This window comes from Amia ocellicauda, chromosome 7 (genome assembly GCF_036373705.1).
Source record: "Amia ocellicauda isolate fAmiCal2 chromosome 7, fAmiCal2.hap1, whole genome shotgun sequence".
In the NCBI taxonomy this organism is placed as follows: domain Eukaryota; kingdom Metazoa; phylum Chordata; class Actinopteri; order Amiiformes; family Amiidae; genus Amia; species Amia ocellicauda.
In genome coordinates, this window is record NC_089856.1 from 48,310,378 (window position 1) to 48,333,027 (window position 22,650).

At 50.2% G+C, this 22,650-nt stretch overlaps 2 protein-coding genes across 3 annotated transcripts; both read right to left on the reverse strand.

The window, feature by feature from the left end:
- Positions 1–2,130: 2,130 nt before the first annotated feature.
- lhfpl4b (LHFPL tetraspan subfamily member 4b) lies at positions 2,131–6,482 on the reverse strand. The gene is made up of 4 exons (XM_066710097.1): positions 4,495–6,482; positions 4,110–4,337; positions 3,691–3,757; positions 2,131–2,993 (listed from the first exon to the last, which is right to left on the reverse strand). Exons 1-3 carry the CDS (start codon positions 4,934–4,936, stop codon positions 3,732–3,734), a joined length of 696 nt encoding a protein of 231 aa, XP_066566194.1. The 5' UTR covers positions 4,937–6,482; the 3' UTR covers positions 2,131–2,993; positions 3,691–3,731.
- Positions 6,483–6,693: 211 nt separating this feature from the next.
- Positions 6,694–19,073, reverse strand: hdac6 (histone deacetylase 6). 2 transcript variants are annotated; one of them, XM_066710095.1, is made up of 29 exons: positions 18,972–19,073; positions 18,135–18,254; positions 17,180–17,311; positions 16,798–16,883; positions 16,226–16,310; positions 15,870–15,910; positions 15,623–15,719; positions 15,384–15,481; positions 15,046–15,150; positions 14,886–14,954; positions 14,601–14,727; positions 13,957–14,022; positions 13,821–13,880; positions 13,574–13,663; positions 13,217–13,323; positions 13,038–13,105; positions 12,702–12,843; positions 12,462–12,590; positions 11,776–11,944; positions 11,474–11,604; positions 11,296–11,364; positions 10,929–11,121; positions 10,423–10,572; positions 9,988–10,162; positions 9,466–9,884; positions 9,199–9,315; positions 8,740–8,880; positions 8,421–8,549; positions 6,694–7,785 (listed from the first exon to the last, which is right to left on the reverse strand). In XM_066710095.1, the coding sequence occupies exons 2-29, from the start codon at positions 18,213–18,215 to the stop codon at positions 7,717–7,719; spliced, it is 3,345 nt and encodes a 1,114-aa protein (XP_066566192.1). In that variant the 5' UTR covers positions 18,216–18,254; positions 18,972–19,073; the 3' UTR covers positions 6,694–7,716. The 2 variants fall into 2 exon arrangements, with proteins under 2 accessions (XP_066566192.1, XP_066566193.1); XM_066710096.1 differs by lacking the exon at positions 18,135–18,254 and having other exon boundaries at positions 18,972–19,068.
- Between the last annotated feature and the right edge of the window lie 3,577 nt (positions 19,074–22,650).

Here is a 22,650-nt window from a genome sequence, read left to right on the forward strand (position 1 = left end):
CTGAACTGAGTCATGTCCCTTTCATGTTTTCATTTCACTCTATTATCGAGTTATTTTAAGTTCTTGACCTTTGCGAGTGTGGAAAACGATCAGTCACACGTCAGACACACACACACACACACACACACACACACACACATACACACACACACACACACAGATACACACACAGAGACACACACACACACACACAGATACACACACACACACACAGAGACACACACACACACACACACACAGATACACACACACACACACAGAGACACACACACACACACACACACACACACACAGATACACACACAGAGACACACACACACACACACACACACACACAGATACACACACACACACACACAGAGACACACACACACACACACACACAGATACACACACACACACACAGAGACACACACACACACACACAGATACACACACAGAGACACACACACACACAGCATCCCATTTCAGAGTTTCTTCTGGGCTTCTTGACGTCCCAACCCCGACCGCAGTCACACACTCGCCCGTCTCATACACAACTGCACAGACACACAAACACACAACAGCCCGTCCTTGGGGTCCCGTCTCTGTAACCAGGATGCACATTTAGATTCCCTCTCTCCCTCTGCCTCATTCTCTCCTTCTCTCTCTGCCTCTCTCAACTTCACATTCAAATTCAAAATGAGCTTTATTGGTATGACATGTTTATACAAGTGTTGCCAATGCATGTGCCATACAGGTGAAAACACAGCTGTGGAAAAAATTAAGAGACCACTGCAATTGTTTCTTAAATCAGCATCTCTGCATGTACGGCAGCCATTCCATTCCAGTGTCTGTTGAATTCCAACACAGACACCTCATTCTATTGAATGAGCAACTGATCACCTGAACCAAATCTTATTTAACGAGGAAAAGTATAAAAACCACTGCTGTGGTCATCACTATCCTCTTGCAATAGAACCAGCTGGATGGCAAAAACAGTGCTAGTTGTACCTCAAAAGTAATTGGAATCAAAAAATAACTACTGACCATGCCAAAAGAGTTGAAAAGGAAAGTTTTGAGTGAGGAAAAGAAGGGTTCAATTCTGGCTTTACTGGCAGTGGGAAACAGCGTCGGGTTGCTTCCATCCTTAAAATTTCAAAGACGGTGGTTCATAAGAACAAGGTCAAGCAGCAGACATTGGGGACAACAAAGCTACAGATCGCCAGAGGGCGAAAACGGCTCTCCACTGACCGGTTTGCAAAATACCATAAGGATTGGACCATAGAGGACTGGAGTAAGGACACCTTCTCTGATGAGTCCAAGTTTCAGCTTTGCCCGACACCTGGTCATCTAATGGTTAGACGGAGATCTGGAGAGGCCTACAAGCCACAGTGTCTCACACCCACTGTGAAATTTGGTGGAGGATCTGTGATGATCTAGGGGTGCTTCAACAGGGCTGGAATCGGGCAGATTTGTCTTTGTGAAGGACACATGAATCAAGCCACGTAAAAGGTTGTCCTGGAAGAAAACTTGCTTCCTTCTGCTCTGACAATGTTCCCCAACTCGGAGGATTGTTTTTTCCAGCAGGACAATGCTCCATGCCACACAGCCAGGTCAATCAAGATGTGGATGGAGGACCACCAGATCAAGACCCTGTCATGCCCAGCCCAATCTCCAGACCTGAACCCTATTGAAAACCTCTGGAATGTGATCAAGAGGAATATGGATGGTCAAAAGCCATCAAACAAAGCCGAGCTGCTTGAATTTTTGCACCAGGAGTGGCATAAAGTCACCCCACATCAGTGTGAAAGACTGGTGGAGAGCACGCCAAGACACATGAAAGCTGTGACTGAAAATCAGGGTTATTCTACCAAATATTGATTTCTGAACTCTTCCTAAGTTAAAACACTAGTATTGTTTTGTTTAAAATGAATATGAACTTATTGTCTTTGCATTATTCGAGGTCTGACAACACTGCATCTTTTTTGTTATTTTGACCAGTTGTCATTTTCTGTAAATAAATGCTCTAAATGACAATAGTTATTTGGAATTTGGGAGAAATGTTGTCAATATTTTATAGAATAAAACAAAAATGCAAATTTTACCCAAACACATTCCTATGAATAGTAAAACCAGAGAAACTGATAATTTTGCTGTGGTCTCTTAATTTTTTCCAGAGCTGTATACAAACAACAAGAGCATAGATATTCATGGATAATAAAGTAACAATAAAATATATAGATACATTAAACATCATTAAAATAACTAAATACATAATAATAAAAAGATAATAATAATCATTAATATACATTAATAGAATAAGTAATAATTAAAACACAATTTCAAGCAAAGAGTATGATTAATATAACAATCAATAATAAAGTAATATCATAATAAATAGTAATAATTAAAAGAAAAGAAAAAAGGTAGACCAATAAAACATCCCAATAAAGTCCCCCCTTAGAAACAACTCCCTCTCTCTATCTGCCTCTCGATTTACAATAATGTTCATTAACTTATTGCAGATAAATGTCTCTCCACTCTTTTCTCTTTCTCTCTCCTTCCTCCCTCCCCTCCTGCCTCCATCTCTCTCTCCTCTGCTTCTACCTCTCAGCTCCCAATAAAGCATCTTGTCACCTAATGGAGTCGAGTGTCCCTCCCCTCCCCCAGTGATGTCCTGTATGTGTCAGTCTTCATGATTCTTACTAGATTTACAATATCTAGCCCCTTCTCCTCTCTCCCTCTCTCTCTCTCTCTCTCTCTCTCTCTCTCTCAGGAGGAAAGCGTCGCTCAGTTTTTTGTTTTTAAATCTCCTTTGCAGGGATCCTGTTGCCAGGCGATGGTTGCTATGCCGACCGAGCAGGTTATGTAACCGGGAGAGACGGAGAGAGAGAGGGATGAGGCCGAGGCGGGCGGAGGGAGGGGGGATTGCTGCTGTTGTTTTCTTTTTTCATTTTTCTTTGAGCAGGCAGTGATGTCATCTGAGAAGGAACAGAGAGTACCAGAACAACCTGAGAGAGAGAGAGAGAGAGAGAGCGAGAGAGAGAGAAGGGAGAGGCCAGAGAGACAGAAAAACAGGTGGAAGGAGGGCAGAGAAGGGAGAAAAGAAGAGAGAGATGAATATGTGGGAGGAGGAGAGAGGGACAGGAAGGGAGAGAGAGAAATGTTGAGCTGTCAGAGTGATGTGTGTGACACTGACTCACCAAATACAATGTCAACAACCTGTAAGACTCCACAGCAGTGTCCTATAAGATGCTACAACAATAACCCAACATCTAAGACACTGCAGCACAGCACTGTGTCCTGTAAGACAGTGGTCTGGAGGACCCCCGGCACGGCTGGTTTTTGTTATTGTAAACAGTAGGGGGTTTCAGTTAAGTATGCAATTGTATAAGGAACTTATTATCTGATTTTATGACACAGTTTAACAAGCGAAATGTAAGCTAATTATTAGTCCAATTAAGTAATTGATAACTCGGCTGGATCAAAAACTAGCAGAGTAGGGGCTCCTCCAGGACCCGGGTTGTGTGGACCCTACAATAGTGTCCTATAAGAAACTACAGCACAGGACAGGAGAGCAGGACAGTGTCCTGCACTACACTACATCACAACGTAACACAGGACAGCCGAGTCTACTGCGAGACACTCAGAGCACAGCATCCTATAGGACATGACAGAGAGCGGACCGTTCAGTGAGTCGTGTCTTACCTCTCCTTGCATCTCACAGCCAGGCCGGTGAGGCTGCGTCTCTAGGAGGCCAGGAGAAAGCTGGAGGCTGCAGGACAGACAGACAGACAGTGATGAGAATGATGTTGCCGCTCAATCCCCTCCCCTTCCTGCAGCTGCAGTCATCAGCCGGACGTAAACAACAAAGCCCCCACGCTCAGCTCGCTTCTCTGGGCTTTATCAGTTGTCACTGTTTCATCTAAATGCCCCACGAACCGCCCTGTGTGCTGCTCTGTCAGTGTGTCAGTGTGTGAGTGGATGTGTTCAGTACAGTCTCAGTGTGTCAGGGTTGCCTGTGCGTTACAATATACACAGTGTCCCAGTGTGCCAGTTAGTGAGTCTATACGCAGTGTGTCAGTGTCCTGTGTCCTCACAGTGTCCTGGCGCGTCCCTCTGCTCACCTTCCTTGTGGTCATCTGGCAGCAGCCCATCCTGCCGGTTCCCCAGGACGAAGGCCAGGGTGGACAGGATGGCGGCATCCAGCACGCCCAGGATGGCCAGCACGTAGGCCCAGCCCACAGAGCAGCGGCCCGGCGAGAAGCTGGACACGGCCGGCCCGCACAGAGCGCGCATCTCGGCACAGTCCCAGGAGTCGGCAAAGAGCACGCAGCCCAGCGCCAGGCAGAACCCTGAGGAGGGGGAGAGAATATGGCAATGAATAACACAGGCCGGGTCCGGCACCGTCCACACACCCACACCCACTCCCAGCGACACACAGCCACCACAGCAGTCCCTGCACTCCCACTCGCTCAGTGACACACTGACACTGCCACCCCACCTCCTCACCGGCCGTGAGCTGCAGCCAGGCGCAGACCTTGTACACGGTAGCGGCATTGCAGAAGCGGAACAGCGCCAGGCAGCCCACGCTGGCCCACACCAGCGCCAGCGCCATGCACACCAGCACGGCGGGCGACTGGAAGGGGCTCAGGGGCGTGAGGGTGCGCAGAGAGCCACGGCACTCCGGCACCAGGGCGTCCGTGTCGAGGCACACCTCAAACAGGCCCAGTGAGCCGGCCAGCGGCGCCTCCCCCTGGCCGGGCCGGTACCGCAGCTCCCCGGTGCCGACCCAGGAGGGCTGGACCAGCGCCACAGCGGCGATGACGGAGAAGCACAGCGAGAAGCCGGCCCACAGCGCGCCCACCGCCCGGGCGCTGCGCACAAACTCCGTCTGGTACAGGCTGGACACCTCCGCCAGCGGCCGAACCGCCATGCCCGCGCCACACTGCATGGCACCCACACACCGAGCGCTGAGACGGAGGAGTGGAGAAGAGAAGAGAGGGAGGAGAGCGATGGAGAGGAGAGCTCGAAATGGTCTCAAAAGCAAGTTTTTGCTTCTAAACAAAGAGATGAATGAATAAATAATAACAATAATGATGGACTATTGCCAAACAGATGTGAAGAAAACACGCATGAGCAGAGAGAAAGGAAGAGGGAGGGAACGCTCTCTCTCTGCTCTATCCCTCCCTCCCTCTCTACTGTCTGAAGATTAAAAAATCAATAGTTAAAAAAAAAGGAGAGAAAAGGAAGGGTGAAATGCTGCAGGCAAGAAAATGGATCCTGGGAGGGAGGGATGGAGGGAGTCAGAGGCAAGTGTTAAATCAAATAAGAAAAAATCAGGCTTCTGTCTGTCTCCTCTCTCTCTCCCTTCATTCGTGCTGTGGGAGTGAGACTGCGTCTGGCTCCTCTGTCACGGGCCCGGGTCCCGCAGAGACACACAATACAGTGGGAGAGAGAGAGAGAGAGGTGGGAGGAGGAGGGAGTGGGGGAGAGAAAGGAGGGGAGTGGGCACACTCTCAGATCACTACTGCAGAGCTGCGCAGTAATGCAGCATCAGAGAGAGAGAGAGAGAGAGAGAGAGAGGCTATATTTTAAATCTACCGCACTAGTACAGAGGGGGGAGGGAGAGATGTCAGCTGTATCTCACACTGTCACTGCAGGAACAGGAAAGAGGGAGAGAAAGAGGGGAGAGGGGAGGGGAGGCAGGATATAGAGAGGGAGGTGTGAAGAGCGAGAGATGTAGGTTGAAATTATCATTCGCTGCATACAATGATTAGAGCAGGGACCCCAAGAGGACAGTGTGGTCACTGAGAGACAGGAGAGGTGGACACAGAGAGGAGCGGTGCTAGGGGTCTTTTTCCTGGTTCAGGCATCTTAGTTCCGCTGAAGGGAAATCTTGACGCTACAGCATACAATAGCATTCCAGGTGATTTTGCTCTTCACACGCTGTGGCAGCAGTTTGGGGACGGCCCTCTCCTGATTCCATGTGCGGTCCATGCAGAAACGGTGTGTCCGGATCGGTGTGGAAGAACTTGGCTGGCCTGCACAGAGCCCTGAGCTCAGCCCCATCGGAAACCTGTGGGATGAACTGGAACGCCGAATGTGAGTGCCCAACCTCACTGATGCCCCTGTGGCTGAAGGGAAGCAAATCCCCGCAGCAATGATCCTGCATCGAGTGGAGGCTGTTAGAGCAGCAGGCGAACCAACTCCGTGGCAATGACCATGACTCTGGAATGAGATGTTTGACGGGCAGGTGTCCACATACTTTTGGCCATGTAGCATATTTATGTATGTGTTTCTATGTGACACACACACACAGACTCTCACACACACACACACTCACACACACAGACTCACTCACTCACGCACTCACACACTTACACAGACAGACACACAAACACACACAGACTCACTCACTCATGCACTCACACACACAGACTCACTCACTCACGCACTCACACACTTACACAGACACACACAGACACACACACTCACACTCACACAGACTCACTCACTCACACACACACACACACTCACTCACACACAGAGTAAGTACACAGAGTCCTCTTTTGTAAGATCAGCTCAGTGTATTGGCTGGGGGTGTGAGAGATCAGGACTTTTGGCACATTGTTGTAATTACACACAGGTGCAATCGATCAGAGGTATTACAGATAATAATAATAATAATAATAATAATAATAATAATAATGATAATCACAAAGAAAAGCTGTATTGCTGTCCTGGGGAGACGAAAAGACCGGGGCTCGAGACACCGGCCAACAACACAAAGACGACACGCACTAACAAAAGAACAACAACCATAAAAATCACAATAATAATGATAATCGATAAAACCATAATAACAGTCATAATAAAACAATCAGATTAAAGTGTGCAGTTGCGGGAGTCAGCCGGGGGCAGTGGGAGTATTGCTGTGTCAGAGACTGAGACTGGACCCTGTGATCAGAGTGTGTGTGTGTGTACCTGTGTGTGTGTGTACCCGTGTGTGTGTGCACGTGTGTGTGTGCACGTGTGTGTATCCGTGTTGTCGTCTCTCCCCAGGCTGGTATGAAGGCCGCAGTGGTGAGCTGGTCTGACATACAGCACCGATTGCAGAGAAAACAATTACAATCAAACACCAAATACCAGGCGATTCAGAGACAATGAAACATGTAAAACACACACGTGTGACCCGTCTGGAGTTAGAAGGAAGACGCTGCTGTGGAGATCCCCAGAGACCCACGATGCACTAGTGCTGCTGTACCAAGCCAGCTGTGCCCCCTCGTTGCTCCCAGTGGCAGGAGGCATGAATCACAGTCCAGCTGTGTCCGAGACCCTGCGGTGCCAGTGTGTGGGGTCTGCTGGTGCTGGGGTGTTCTCCTTTTATGCTGGGTAATTGATTTTTTTTAATTTTAATTACAAGTATTAAAATTTGTTTGAATGTTTTTATCTTTGAAATGTAAAATACTTTTACCAATAAAACAGTATTTATGCTGGGTATTGTGTGGCAGCTGTACAATCACTGTTCAGTGGTGTGGTGTGGAAGGTGTGTGTGTGTGTGTGTGGTGGGGTTTGGGCGGAAGGTTAGGTAATGAAGGCTTCCTGTCTCTCTCTCCTTCGCTATCCGTTTTGCTGACTCTCTCATTCACTCTCTCTCTCATATTCCCTCTCTGACTCCATCTGCCCCAACATCCCTCATTCATTCTGGCCCACCCTACATCTCTCTCTCTCTCAGTGACAGCAGGGGATGTCCTCCCCAAACTTGGAGCGGTGTGCTGCGTTCTTCACTTCATACAGCACCTGGAGAGAGAGACAGAGAGAGAGAGAGAGAGGGAGTGAGAGACAGAGAGGGGGGGATGTGTCACAGTGAAAGAGAGCCAGGGAGAGTGAGCCAGAGAGTGAGACACAGACAGACAGAGATAGACTGTATCTATTCCTGTAGCTATTGTTCACTGTTCTGAAGTCACACCAATTAAGCTTTTTCATTTTGAATATGCGATACATAGAGACACAGTGAGAGAGACAGACAGAGACACACACACACACACACAGAGACACAGAGACAGAGAGACACAGAGACACACACACAGAGACACACACACACACACACACAGAGACAGAGAGACACAGAGACACAGACACACAGAGACACACACACACAGAGACGGAGACACACACACACACACACAGAGACAGAGAGACACAGACACACACACACACACAGACACAGACACAGACACACAGAGACACACACACACACACACACATACACACACACACAGAGACACAGACACATAGAGACACAGACACACAGAGACACAGACACACACAGACACAGAGACACAGACACACACAGAGAGACACACAGAGACACAGACACACAGAGACACACACACAGAGATACACAGAGACAGGGGGAGTGTGCGGCGTCTTGCCTGGTTGTCGATGTAGGCCTCACAGCCGTAGCACCAGGCGGACAGGTCGGCCAGGCTCAGCACCAGCCTATGCTCGGACTGCAGCCCGTGGAACAGCATGTGCTCATTGACATAGCGGCCACACAGCACCTGAGAGAGGAGCGGAGAGAGAGCGAGGGAGGAGGGGAGAGCAAGTCTGTAATTATCTGTGTTCCTGTCGGTATCATTTATTAACCAGCATGTAAAGAAGTCTCCTTGTCATTGAGACACTACTGCTCTTTAGTATGGACTCCAGTGGGCGGCCCGTCTCTGTGGTCCTCAGGGGCTCCGGATCTCTCACCTGGTAGCAGGACAGACAGAGCCAGTTCTCCGCCTCACTGCCGCACTCCTCACAGGGCCGGGACACGTCCACCCCGCCGGCAGGCAAGGGGTTAACAGCCTGCAGGTGAGGGCACCACGTCAACGGCTCCACCAGGAACATCTTCCCCCGGAAACAGACACACAGTCAGTCCTGTCCCTGCCACCCCCACACCAACAGGCTTACTACAGCTTTACTACAGCGTACTGTAAGAGCACTGTGTTACTGCATGGTTACTACAGCCCCTACTGTAACAGCACTATTCTACTACACTGTTACTACAGCCCCTGCTGTACCAGCACTATTCTACTGCACTGTCACTACAGCCCACTATTGTAACAGCACTGCTCTACTACACTGTTACTACAGCCCCCTACTATAACAGCACTATTCTACTACACTGTTACTATAGCCCCTACTGTAACAGCACTGAATACATACCCCTCCTACTTCCTGGCTGTCACACAAGACCTCACACACGATTGTCTGATCCTTCAGGGGTTTTGACCAACCAGTCGCTTCCTCCAGCAGGGCATTCTGGGTACCCTGATTGGGTGGCTGGAAGAGAGACATGGCGTTACTCACACTCAGGACACTCGAGCTGCCGTTATCGAGCCGAGTGATGCAATCAAAAGACCCGAAGCATCTCTAGTGCTGACTGGTCTCCTTCTCCTCCTCTCTTCTTCTTTCCCTCTCTCTCACACCCACCTGTGTCCCTCCACCTCGTGTCTCCTCCGCGCCCCGCGGCTCCGGGCCAGGCCGGAGCGTTACCTCTGACCCGTCACCCCTGGCGTCGGTGCGGCTCTCCTCCGGGGGGATGGACTTCACCTTCCTCCTGGCCCCGCCCACCGGCACCGAGGCTGGGCTGTGATTGGCCGGGGAGGGGGAGGCGGGACTCAGGTCCAGGGACAGCAGCCCCGCGGTGATGTCCTGCACCCCAGCCCCTCCGGCTCCCGGGGGCGAAACGGATGCGGCGCTCGGCTCCGGGGTCACAGAGGGCGTGGCCTGCCGGGGGCTCCTGCGCAGCGGGGTCACTTCCTGCCCCACCGACCTTTTACCTTTTCCCCCCGCTGACCTCTGGCCCCGCTGCTTAGGAGACGGCAGAGAGGCGCGCAGCGACTCTGGGACTGCAGGAGGAGAAGCACATAACAAGCACAATCAGTGTGTGTATTTACTCACACTGTACTCCCAGGCTGCTCCAGTGGGGGCTGTGTGTGTAGTGTTACTCACTCTGTACTCGAAGGCTGCTCCAGTGGGGGCTGTGCACACGCAGGACCCGATTGATTGAAAGGGCAGCTGCAGGGTGGGGGGGCGGCAGCGGAGGCAGCGGTGGGGGGCAGTCTCCCAGCAGGACGCTGGTGCAAAGGGACATGGACTCTGAGATGGACGTCAGGTTGTAGCCGCCCTGAGAGAGAGGGACACACAACACACAGACACACAGACAGACACAAGAGGACAAAGGCAGACAGAAAGAGTAAGTGAGCATGTGTGAGTTAAATAGCGCTGTAGTGTGTGTGTGTGTGTGTGATTTTGTAGTGTGTACTGTGTGTGTGTGTGTAGTGTACACAGTGTGTGTTATGTGTGTATGTGTAGTGTGTGTGTGGTTGTGTGTCAGTGTGTGTAGTGTATACAGTGTGTGTTGTGTGTGTGAGGCGTGTCTCAGACCTCCAGTATGAGCAGCAGGCGCCCCCCAGCCAGGCTGCTCAGCAGGTGTGTCATGTGGGCGTAACACTCTGGGGTCACACTGTAACCTCCCAGCGGGTCACCCCGCGCCGCGTCAAACCCAGCCGACACCAGAACCAGCCCGGGGGCGAACTGGGGCAAGAGAGAGAGGAACTGAGTATGACTCAAAATAATAATATTATAAATACTACTTAAGATAGTAATAACAGTAATGTCAGTGGTAATAAAACAATTTGTAATAACAGTGATAATAACAACAATAACATGTGTAGTAATAACAGTTGTAATGTCTGCAGTAATAACTACAGTAATAACAGTAATGTCTACAGTAATTACAGCAGTAATAACAGCCGTAATGTCTACAGTAATAAAAGCAGTAATAACAGCAGTAATGTCTACAGTAATAACAGCAGTAATGTCTACAGTAATAACAGCAGTAATGTCTACAGTAATGTCTACAGTAATAACAGCAGTCATGTATGCAGTACCTGGTGTGCAATGGGCATGACGACCCACAAGAAGGCGCTCAGGTACTCCGGGTCGCCCATCCGGCCGCCACTCCAGGGGATGTTGACATTGAAGCCCCGCCCCTGGCCCCGCCCCACCTGGTCGTAGTCGGCGTCCTCCGAGCAGGGGAAGAACAGCCCGTCATCATAGCGGTGGAGTGAGATGTACAGCACGCTGAGGGAGGGAGGCAGGAGCGATCACTCTGTGTGTTTATGTTGTGAAATCACACCCTCATCAGGCATTGGTGTCAGCCGTGTAATTCAGCGGCCGACGAACCGGACCAGCCCCGGTTCTGCATTGGGCCGTAACAGCCATAACGTTCCTATTGATCTTTTGTCTCTACGGTACCTGGGGTCGTCCTCGAAGATGTGCTGTGTCCCATTGCCGTGATGAACGTCCCAGTCCAGAATCAGCACCCTGTGGGGGGAGAGGGGAGTGCGGGCTACTGTGCTGTGTTGTGCGCTGTTCTCTAATGCGCTGCAGTGTTGTACTGTAGTGCACTGCAGTGTGCGGTGCTGTGCCGTACCTCAGCCCGGGCTCCAGGCTCTGAGCGTAGCGTGCCGTCAGCGCCGCACTGTTGAAGAAGCAGAACCCGCAGGCGGACCCTCTCTCTGCGTGGTGCCCGGGGGGACGCACAATGGCCACGGCGTTGCTCACCTGACACACAGGGCAACACACACACAGGTGTAATACACAAATCTATAATACACATATGGCTACAGGGAAATTTCACACACAGGTAGACAGACACACATGCGTCCATGCTGAGACACACAGGTGAACACACACACAGGTGAACACACACACACACACAGGCGCACAGCTGACCTGGCCCGTGTGCAGGGCGTGTGCGGCGCTGAAACAGGCCCCGGCCGCAAGCCTGGCGCTGCTGTAGCTCTGAGGGCTGATGTAGATGGAGTTGTACTCGTCTCCCAGCCGGTGCAGCTCCCTGGGCTTCAACCCCGCCGAGCCACGCATCGTGGCAATGTGCTCCTCGCTACAAAACACACAGCACAGTCACACACAACACAGAGCACACAGTACAGTCACACACAACACACAGGGCACATAGCACAAAGCACAATCACTCACAGCACAGAGCCCTGTAGTTCTGCACCTCAGCAACTGCATTTGCTAAACTGTACACCTTTACTGTATCTTGAAATAAGAGCAAACACTCCTGAGTAAAGTACTACTACAATTAACATTACCAACACTACTACTATACAAATACTACTACAAAAAATACAAAGTACTAACACTACTGCTACTAGTACTACAAAACATTACTACTGCTAATAAAATACTAATATACGTTCTACTAGTAAAACTTATAATAATAATAATAATAATATAATAATAATATTTCTACTATTACTAAGCATGAAGATAATACCAACACTGACTACTAAAACACACTAACACTACTATAGGAGTAAACTGTGAGTAGGTGATTTCTCTACTCTGACTGACTGGCGTGTCAGTGCCGTGTTCTGTCCCGTGTCAGACCATACCTGTGGCACATGGCCAGCTCCTCCTCCGTGGCCTGGCGGGCCGGTATGCGAAGGCAGCGGTCCAGCAGCCCCAGGTCCCGGTGGCGGTTGAAGATGCTGGAGATCCTCTGAGGGAGCTCAGGGTGGTGGCTGGACACACAGACACAAACAGACAGTGAGACACAGACCCAGCTGACATCTGAATGTGTATGCCTGTGAGACGGGCTGCTGAGGGGTCAGGGGTCAGGGGTCAGGGCTGACCTGTCCCACATGTTGTGGTGCTCCAGCATCCTCTCGTCATACACCAGCCCCGTCTCCCTCGCCGCCACCTGGCACCAACCCTCGCCCTCCCCGTACGACACGGCTGGGGGCTCTGAGGGGTTCTGCGGCACCGGACCCCCCTCTGAGGGGAGAGACAGGGCCACAGTGGTCAAACACATGGCCTCACATATATATACACACACATTGACACAAAGAAAGACACACACAGACACTGACACATATAGAGACACATACACACACACTTGTAAAACACAGGCCCCAACACACATACACACACAGACACGTTGAACCCCCCACTCCCACTGCCACACTCACCCAGGACCTGCAAACTGCTCCAGTACTGGTATTGTGCAGCGATGGTCCGAGACAGGGACTGCAGAGCACTGCAAAACACACACACACACACATACACAGACACAGGTCATTTAATACAGCGCCTCTCCCAAGAGCACCACGCACAGTGAAGTACAGGCCCTCGCTCCCAGTCCCCTCACCTGTCACACGGGGCTACGGGGGGCTCCAGTTTGGGACAGGGGTCTCCCAGCAGGGCCCTCAGACACGCACACACCCCCTCCGCCGTGGACCGCAGGTTATAGCCCCCCTGAGGGACACGGACATGCAGTCAGCACTGAGCCCCTGTCCCCCCGGCAGACTCGCAGCTTACTACAGTCCTACTACAACCCTGTCAGTGTTAACCTACTACAGTCCTGTCAGTGTAAACTTACTACAGTCCTGTCAGTATTTACACACACATACTGAATGACCCCAGACGACTGGTCAGTGCTATTGCCCCCCTCAGCTCTGAAACAAAGCTGTGCTGTAATTAAGGTGTTAATTAATGAGTCTCTCACCTCCAGGGCCATGATCATCCGGCCCTGTGCCAGGCCGTGCAGCAGGTGAGTGAGAATGGAGAAACACTGAGGACTGGCAGCCATCTCACCCTGCAAAACACACACACACACACACACACACACACACACACACACAGTGCTGATGAACTCAATCCAATATTTATAGAATGTAAAGTCAAAGACAAGAACATGAAAGGAAGTTCTTGTTTTAATTCTTCTCCACCGTCCACAAGGGGGCGCCGCTCACCTTTGGATCCCCCCTCACAGAGTCGAACCCAGCAGCCACCAGGACCAGCTGGGGCTGGAACTGCAAAACAACACAGGCTGTCAGCGGAGCGCATTCACTCAGTGTGGCAGTCAGTCAGTGTGTGGGGGGCACTCACCTCGTAGGCCACAGGCAGGAGCAGTTGCAGGAAAGCGGCGAGGTAATCAGCATCCTTCATCCCTGTCTGGAGTGCAGGGGGAGAGAGAGAGAGACTCTTTGATGATGTTGTGTGTTACTGTGTGTGTGTCCTGCTCTCTTCACTGTGTGTGTCACTGGTGTCAACCTGCCAATAAAGCTTGTTCTGAACCGAGTTTGAATTTGAACTTAGAGGAGGGGGGAGTATGGCCGCGTCCCAAATCGCACACTCGTTCCCTTGTTCCCTTCCATTGCAGGGCAGAAGTACTGTGTTGGCCATCTTAAGGGCTGTCTCAGTCCCTCAGGGAGCGAGTGAAGGAGCCCAATCGCACTGTCTGTGCCCTTCACTGCTCCCTTAGACGGAGTGAACAAAACAGCGCACTTTTTGTACACAGGTAAAGGCGCTGAATGCTGGCGCGGAAGTGTGTCCCATTGAACGCCTCTCTTCGCCCCAGCACCGACACTCTCACACTGAAGTGCACACTCTGTGACGTCAGCACAACGTTACGCCACGTGCACACTTGTAGAAGGGTGTAGGGAGCAAGTGTGAGATTTGGGACGCAGCCAGAGGGAGGGAGAGAGAGAGAGAGAGAGAGAGAGAGAGAGAGAGAGAGAGGGAGAGCTCACCTGGTTCCAGGGCAGGTTGATGTTGAAGCCGGTCCCCGGGCCGCTACCCACCGCAGTGCTGTCCGACTCCACAAGGTGGGGCCAAAAGCGCCCGTCCTCATAGCGGTGTATAGAGAAATACAGCACACTGTGAGAGAGAGAGGAGGGATGAAGAGAACAGGAGAGGGGAGAGGAGAGATGGAGACAAGAGGAGAGACAGTCTTAGTGAGGCCTGGTAAGGGCAGGTTTGGGATCCTGATCCTGAGTCAAACAAGACTGAATTCTGAACCCCGAGTGAACTCTGACCTGGGGTCATCCTGGAAGATGTACTGCAGCCCCTGTCCGTGATGCACGTCCCAGTCCACGATCAGGACCCTGAGAGAGAGAGAGGGGGTGGTGAGAGGGACTGTAATCGGTGACATCCAGATCAGATGGATGTGTGTGTGTGTGTGAGTGTGTGTCTTACCTCTCCAGGTTGTGTGTGCTCTTTGCGTATCGAGCAGCGATGGCCAGGTTGTTGAACATGCTGTATCCGTTCATCAGATCCACCTGGGCGTGGTGCCCCGGGGGCCTGCAGGGAAACACACATGCACACGCACACACACATACAACAAATAAAAATCAAAGTTCCCTCAGTTCAATTAAGACTCATCTGTGACTTACGGTCTTTTGTGAATAGAAGGCACTTGCTGACACTCCTGTCTTTATCAATCAATTAACCAATCAATGAATCGATCATTGTACTCTGGAATGAAAACAACCTGTCGGGACGCTGCCCCTGACAGCAGGGAGAGAGGACGCTACCTGGCCACAGAGAAGCCGTTCCTGATCTCCCCGTTCAGCACCTGGTCCACCAGCTGCAGCAGGGAGCCCACGGACACGCACGCACTGCGGAACGACTCCTGCGCACACACACACACAGACACACAGACAGAGACACAATGTTATTATATTATCATGGTGAGCAGCGAGGCGAGCATCTTGCTCTGTTCTCAGTGGTGTGGACGGTGGGGGGCCGGGGGGCCATAGTGTCTCACACTCACAGGGTGTAGGAAGATCGAGTCGTACGTCTCAGACAGAGTCTTCAGCTCCTCCTGGCTCATCGTCTGAGTGGATTTCATCATCTCCACAAACTCCTTCCTGAGACAGACACATACACACACAGAAACATTGAGAGAGGGGAACAGTACAGAAGTCAACAGTGTCCTTGATACACAATTATATTACAAAATCTATATAATTAGTATTTATTTATATGTCAGTAAGTTGCCTGTATCCAAGGTGACTCACTTGTGGACCAATAGCAACTCCTCCTCTGTGGCAGACCTGGCCTGGAACACAGAGACACACAGGGAGACACAGAGACACAGAGACAGAGTCAGTATTGCAAAACACGCACTGGGCACGGATTACCACTGTGCTATTCAAGCCAAAAATCAGTGCCACTGGCGAAACACATGTATGACCGGCCAACACCTCAAAACAAGATTAAAAACACAAGCGCACAGGCTCCACCCCCATTCTATAGCCCCCCCGATATACAGGCTCCGCCCCCCCACTCTCGTGCACTAAGACTAACCACCTCCCCCCCCCCGTCAACAAAATCCTCCAGCCACCCCCTCCATGGAGTCCTGAGAGACGCGCACCTCCACCTCCACACAGCGGGACACCAGCCCCTCCTGTCGGGCCATCTGCATGGCAGCGGTCACTCGCTCCGGACACTCCGGGTGACTGTGGGGGAGAGCAGGGTCAACAACTCCACAACACACAGCTGAACACACATATATATATACACACATACAGCACAGCACAGCACAGCACACACACACACACACACACAGACACACTCACACAGAGACACACACACACTCACACAGACACACACACACACACACACACAGAGACACACACACACACACACAGAGACACACACACACACACACACACACACACACACACACACACAGCACAGCACAGCACACAGCACAGCACACACACACACACACACAGACAGACACACTCACACAGAGACACACACACACTCACACAGACACACACTCACACACACACACACACACAGAGACACACACACACAGCACACACACACACACACACACACACAGCACAGCACACAGCACAACACAAACACAGAAGGAAAGAAATACAGACAGATAGCAGGTGGAAGGACAGAGTAGGGGGTCCGAGGGCAGTGGGGTACCTGGGGTCCCACAGGCAGCAGTACTTGGTGCTGGAGTCGCTGTAGACCAGGCCGGTCCCGCTGGGTCCAGCACTGCTGCTCAGGTCCTGCAGAGAGACCAGTCACTGAGGAGGAACCTGACACTCTGACTACCAAACACTTTTAACTATAATCTATATAACTATAACTAACATTTAGAAACAAAAATAAATAATAATCATATTTATTCCTTAGTAAGCGTCCTCACCAAGAGCATGACTAATGCATGCAACAAAAGGTGAAAAATACACACAACAACACCAGGTGTCTGTCCTGATTAAAGTAAAGCACAGAAGACAATGTGGTGATGATGAGACAGTGAGGCGGCAGGGTCCTGTCCCGGCCGACACTGCTGGGCTCTCACCAGCTTGCCGAGCTGGCTGCTCATCTCTTCTTCCCCGCGGCTGCGGTCCATCCTGCCCCTGCGCCGAGCCTCCTGCAGACTGCCCTTCTTACTGCCGCTGCCCGGGCGCCCGCTGCCACCCGCACTCTTTTTCTAGAGACGAGCCCCCACAAGCAGGGAGAGAAAAAGAGAAACAAAACAATAAAACAAACAAAAAATAAATGCTGAAGCGATACAGAAACCACCGGCCAATCGCAGCCGAGGGAGCAGTCCAGACCGGCCAATCGCTGTCTCGCACCACTGCCACCCTCAGGCCAGAGATCGACCTTTGACCCTTGGTGCTGGTGCATCTCTTTCAACACTCAGGTAACTAACTATTAAACCCCACCCAGCCCAGCCCAGCCCAGCGCAGCCCTAGAACTGATTAACTGGCTGTGTGTGTCTGTAGTTTTCAGTTTGCCATTGGCTTTATTGGCACATGTTCGCCGTTTGTGGAAACGGGTTATCCTCGCCTGACACAGACAGATGACATAAATTTATGAAACGTGCAGCTGTGTGTTTGCGTAACGTAAAAACTGAATTATTCAAATCCACAAAGTGATCCAAAGATCAAGGCATTCCTGAGCTCCAGTCAGACTGACGCCCGTGTTAGATTCACTATTCCAGTGCTAAAATCATTGAAAATGTTAAAAAGGAAACAAAAATAAAATAATAATACAAAAAGTAAAAAAACATATATGAAAAGACACGGCCTGCAGCATTCTTTTGAGCAAATCAGTGACATTCCTCTCTATCAAATGATTATTATAGTTCATTATTTAATTTGGGCTCAAACACAAACTGTCTGCTGCACCAAATCCCCGATCATAACCAGTTCAGTTTAAAACCACGCCGAGTTAATGTGTTACTGTGTCCTTTGCCATTAACCCCCCACACGCACTCTCTATTCCCCTGGCTCATGATGGCCCGTCCCTACCTTGGGGGCAGAGTCCTGTGACTGGGGGGAGCGCGTGCCTCTCGGCGGCTTCGCCCCGGTGGGGTCGGGGACAGAGGTCATGCTGGGACACACTTCCTGGGAGCACGGCAGCTACACACCCTGCACAACACCAGAGAGAGACGTGTGAACTGAAACAGCGACACCAACACCACACGACAACTCGACACATCGCAGAGCAGTCGCTGGAGTGGGGGGGTCCTGCGATCCCCAGCACAGTGGCGCCCCCCACAGCTGCCCTGTGACTCTGCAGGCAATCAGTCTGCCTGGGGCACCGCCTTCACGTGTAACAACATTAAACACAGCGGCAGCGAAGCAGCTGTGGATGAATCCAGGCTCTGACTGCACGGCTTATGGGTTACACCCATACAATTAGACATACACAATAGAATAAACTGGTGCACTTCTAAAAGGTACATCGCATATGCATCATAATAAATTGATAACAAGAAGAATATGGACATTATTCATATTATTACTACTAATACTAGTTATAATAACAAGAGCAGCAATTTGTCCGGCTCTGGCTGCTGGGCACCCATCTGTAGCGTTATTACAATCCCCATACTATTCTTTCATTGTATTCTATCAATGTTTATTCATTTCACATCTTTAAAATGTGCTAAATGTCGTACTGTCCGCCGCACGTCGGTGAAAGGCTGCACAGACAGTCAAAGTGCGCTGGCAGTTGCACAATTAGTCAATTGATAAAGGCAATTAGCGCCGGTGCCACTGTGATAGCTGTCCCCCAGTGCGGCACAGGCGCCCAGGCAGCATCACGCATTTGCGGTTCAGTATCACCCGCACGGCTCCACTTACTGCTGTATCGGAACCGTCCGCTGCTCCGGGCCGCAGTCCAGCGCATTAATAACCGACCTCCGAGCGGAGCCTGCCGGCGCGGCCCGATGACGTCACGCACGGCGCACACGACCAGGACGAGTCTGAGTGACAGTGACGTGAGTGATGCGAGGGACGTCATCGCGATAATAAGAGCCGCTGATGAGCGCTGGGATACAAATAGAGTTATTAGAATAGACTTGAGACTGATGCTGGTAATCTTAATACACACTGTAGCCTCCAAATGTATGCATACGCCACGCTGAGGGGCAATTTCAAACACAAGTGACATTTTAACGTATTCTATATGATGTCTTATTTTATAATGTTAACGAGACTTAATGTAAACTCTTTATATACAGTATATACTGTACAAGTCTGTCCAGGCACCCTGACCGCCGCCAGATGTCGCCCCAACCCGCTAGTTTCAACAGCACCGTCCATTCACTGACTAGGAATACATGTTCAGTCCATGAACACATATAGAGAGATGTACACCGCATACAGATCTAGATGTGCATACATGATTTAAATACAGACACACATACACTATATTGACATATATACATATGTACAGTATCCCACCTGATCACTATTATTAACACACTGCAACACAACACTGCTGCCCTGCAATCACAGCTCTCAGTGCTATATTCCTGCTCTCGAACCCGTGGCTCCAGGACCAGAAACCCCAGCAGAGAAAGACGTCCCTCTGTGATGCGACGCTCCCCCAATGTGCAGGCGACGCCGGCCTGGCCCCTCCACAGCAGGGAGTCTGGGAAAGCGATGGGGGAGATAGCCAGGCTTTGAAAGGGGCCGGCCCGGCTGCGATAAGGCCTGGGGGGTCGGGCAGGGCAGGTGTGGGCGGAGAGGCGGCCCAGAGGAGAGGCATGAGCTCATACTGGGGTCCGGGGGGCCGCTGGCCGGGTCGCACGGCTCGCTGCGCACAGAGTTGTTGTTGTTGCCTTATAAGCCCAGATTGAGCGGCCCACAGAGCCCTATCTGATCAAGAGGAAAACAGAGGGGGGGAAGAGTACAAAGCAAAGAAAGAGAGAAAGAAAAAGACAATAAAGGAAACGTTTCCTGTTTTGGGGAGGAAAAGAAAGAACAGCCATCTGTGTCGAGTTCCTTTTTATTTTTATTTTATTTTATTGTGAGAATGTTCTGGTTTCCCAGCTTTAGGAACTGTTATCCTGCCTCCTTCTCCTCCTTCTCTCTCTCCCTCCCCCTCTCTCTCTCTCTTAGACAGGAATCAGAGGCAGAAACCTACTGCTAGTCAGGTCACCTCAGGTCAGCACAATACAATACAATACAATACAATAATGTCATGGAGCAGCGTTGTGGGGACTATGGTATAGTGTAGTGCAGTATAATGTAGTGTACTATAGTGTAGTGTAGTGCAGTACAGTGTAGTGTAGTGCAGTATAGTGTAGTGTACTATAGTGTAGTGAAGTATAGTGCAGTATAGTGTAGTGAAGTATAGTGCAGTATAGTGTAGTGTACTATAGTGTAGTGTAGTGTAGTGCAGTACAGTGTAGTGTAGTGTAGTGCAGTATAGTGTAGTGTACTATAGTGTAGTGAAGTATAGTGCAGTATAGTGTAGTGAAGTATAGTGCAGTATAGTGTAGTGTACTATAGTGTAGTGTAGTGTAGTGCAGTACAGTGTAGTGTAGTGTAGTGCAGTATAGTGTAGTGCAGTACAGTGTAGTGCAGTATAGTGTAGTGTACTATAGTGTAGTGTAGTGCAGTATAGTGTAGTGTAGTGCAGTATAGTGTAGTGTACTATAGTGTAGTGCAGTGCAGTATAGTGTAGTGTACTATAGTGTAGTGCAGTATAGTGCAGTATAGTGTACTATAGTGTAGTGTACTATAGTGTAGTGCAGTATAGTGCAGTATAGTGTAGTGTACTATAGTGTAGTGCAGTGCAGTATAGTGTAGTGTACTATAGTGTAGTGCAGTATGGTGCAGTATAGTGTAGTGTAGTGTAGTGTAGTGCAGTATAGTGTAGTGTACTATAGTGTAGTGTAGTGCAGTATAGTGTAGTATAGTGCAGTAAAGTGTAGTGTAGTGCAGTGTAGTGTAGTGCAGTATAGTGTAGTGTAGTGCAGTATAGTGTAGTGCAGTAAAGTGTAGTGTAGTGTAGTGTAGTGCAGTGTAGTGCAGTAAAGTGTAGTGTAGTGTAGTGCAGTGTAGTGTAGTGCAGTATAGTGTAGTGTACTATAGTGTAGTGCAGTATAGTGTAGTGTAGTGCAGTATAGTGTAGTGTACTATAGTGTAGTGTAGTGCAGTGTAGTGTAGTGCAGTATAGTGTAGTGTAGTGCAGTATAGTGTAGTGTAGTGTAGTGTAGTGTAGTGCAGTACAGTGTAGTGTAGTGCAGTATAGTGTAGTGTACTATAGTGTAGTGTAGTGCAGTATAGTGTAGTATAGTGCAGTAAAGTGTAGTGTAGTGCAGTATAGTGTAGTGTACTATAGTGTAGTGTAGTGTAGTGCAGTATAGTGTAGTGTAGTGTACTATAGTGTAGTGTAGTGTAGTGCAGTATAGTGTAGTGCAGTATAGTGTAGTGTACTATAGTGTAGTGTAGTTTAGTGCAGTATAGTGTAGTGTACTATAGTGTAGTGTAGTGTAGTGCAGTATAGTGTAGTGTACTATAGTGTAGTGTAGTGCAGTATAGTGTAGTGTAGTGTAGTGTAGTGTAGTGTACTATAGTGTAGTGTAGTGTAGTGCAGTATAGTGTAGTGTACTATAGTGTAGTATAGTACAGTACAATATAGGGCATGAACTATTTATCTGTAACTTTAAAACAATGTTTACTGGGTTAGAAAGGATGGATCTGAGCTGGTGGTTTGGTGGCGGGGGGGAGGAAAGAGCATTTTGGAAAGGGAGGTGCAGTGGTGGTGGTGGGGGGGGCAACGGCAAGGGGATGCACATAACTGTAGACCAACAGCCCGAGAGAGAGAGAGAGAGAGAGAGAGAGAGAGAGAGAGAGAGAGAGAGAGAGAGGAGGTCTGGTTCCAACGGATGGGCCCTCGGTGTCACTCGGCCCGGTCTGTGGTCTCCTATCTCTCTGCGTCATTCTGTGCCATTTCCCGAGCCCCGTGCGCCCCCCGCCCCCCCCGCACCCCCTCTGGCACCAAGATAATTCCGTCCACAAACCCCAGCCCGTCTGCCGCACTGATAAACGAATACACACAACCCCCCCACTACACACACTCACACACGCACACACACACACACACACACCACCGACCGCTCACACCTCTGCCACTGTGTGTCTGAGAGAGGGAGACTGTATTGTGTGTGAGTGTGTGTGTGTGTGTGTGTGTGTGTGTGTCAGTGAGAGTGTGTCAGTATGTGTGTGTGTGGGGGGGGTGTATGTGTGCGTGAGTGAGTGAGTGTTTTTGAGTGTGTGAGTCTGAGTATTTGAGTGTGTGTGTGAGTGTGAGTGATGTGTTTTTTTTTAATTTTCATGAAAGTCCGGAAAACCATAAAGCCTTCTGAGTTGCACAATGCGGTTCCAGCACAGAGGCAGGAGGGCACGTGGGCAGCAAGTGACAGGGACAGACAGAGAGAGATGGAGAGAGAGAGAGACACAGAGGGAGAGAGTGTTGAACTGCAGGGACGAGAGTAAAACAAAGTTATACATAGCAATACATTTATTA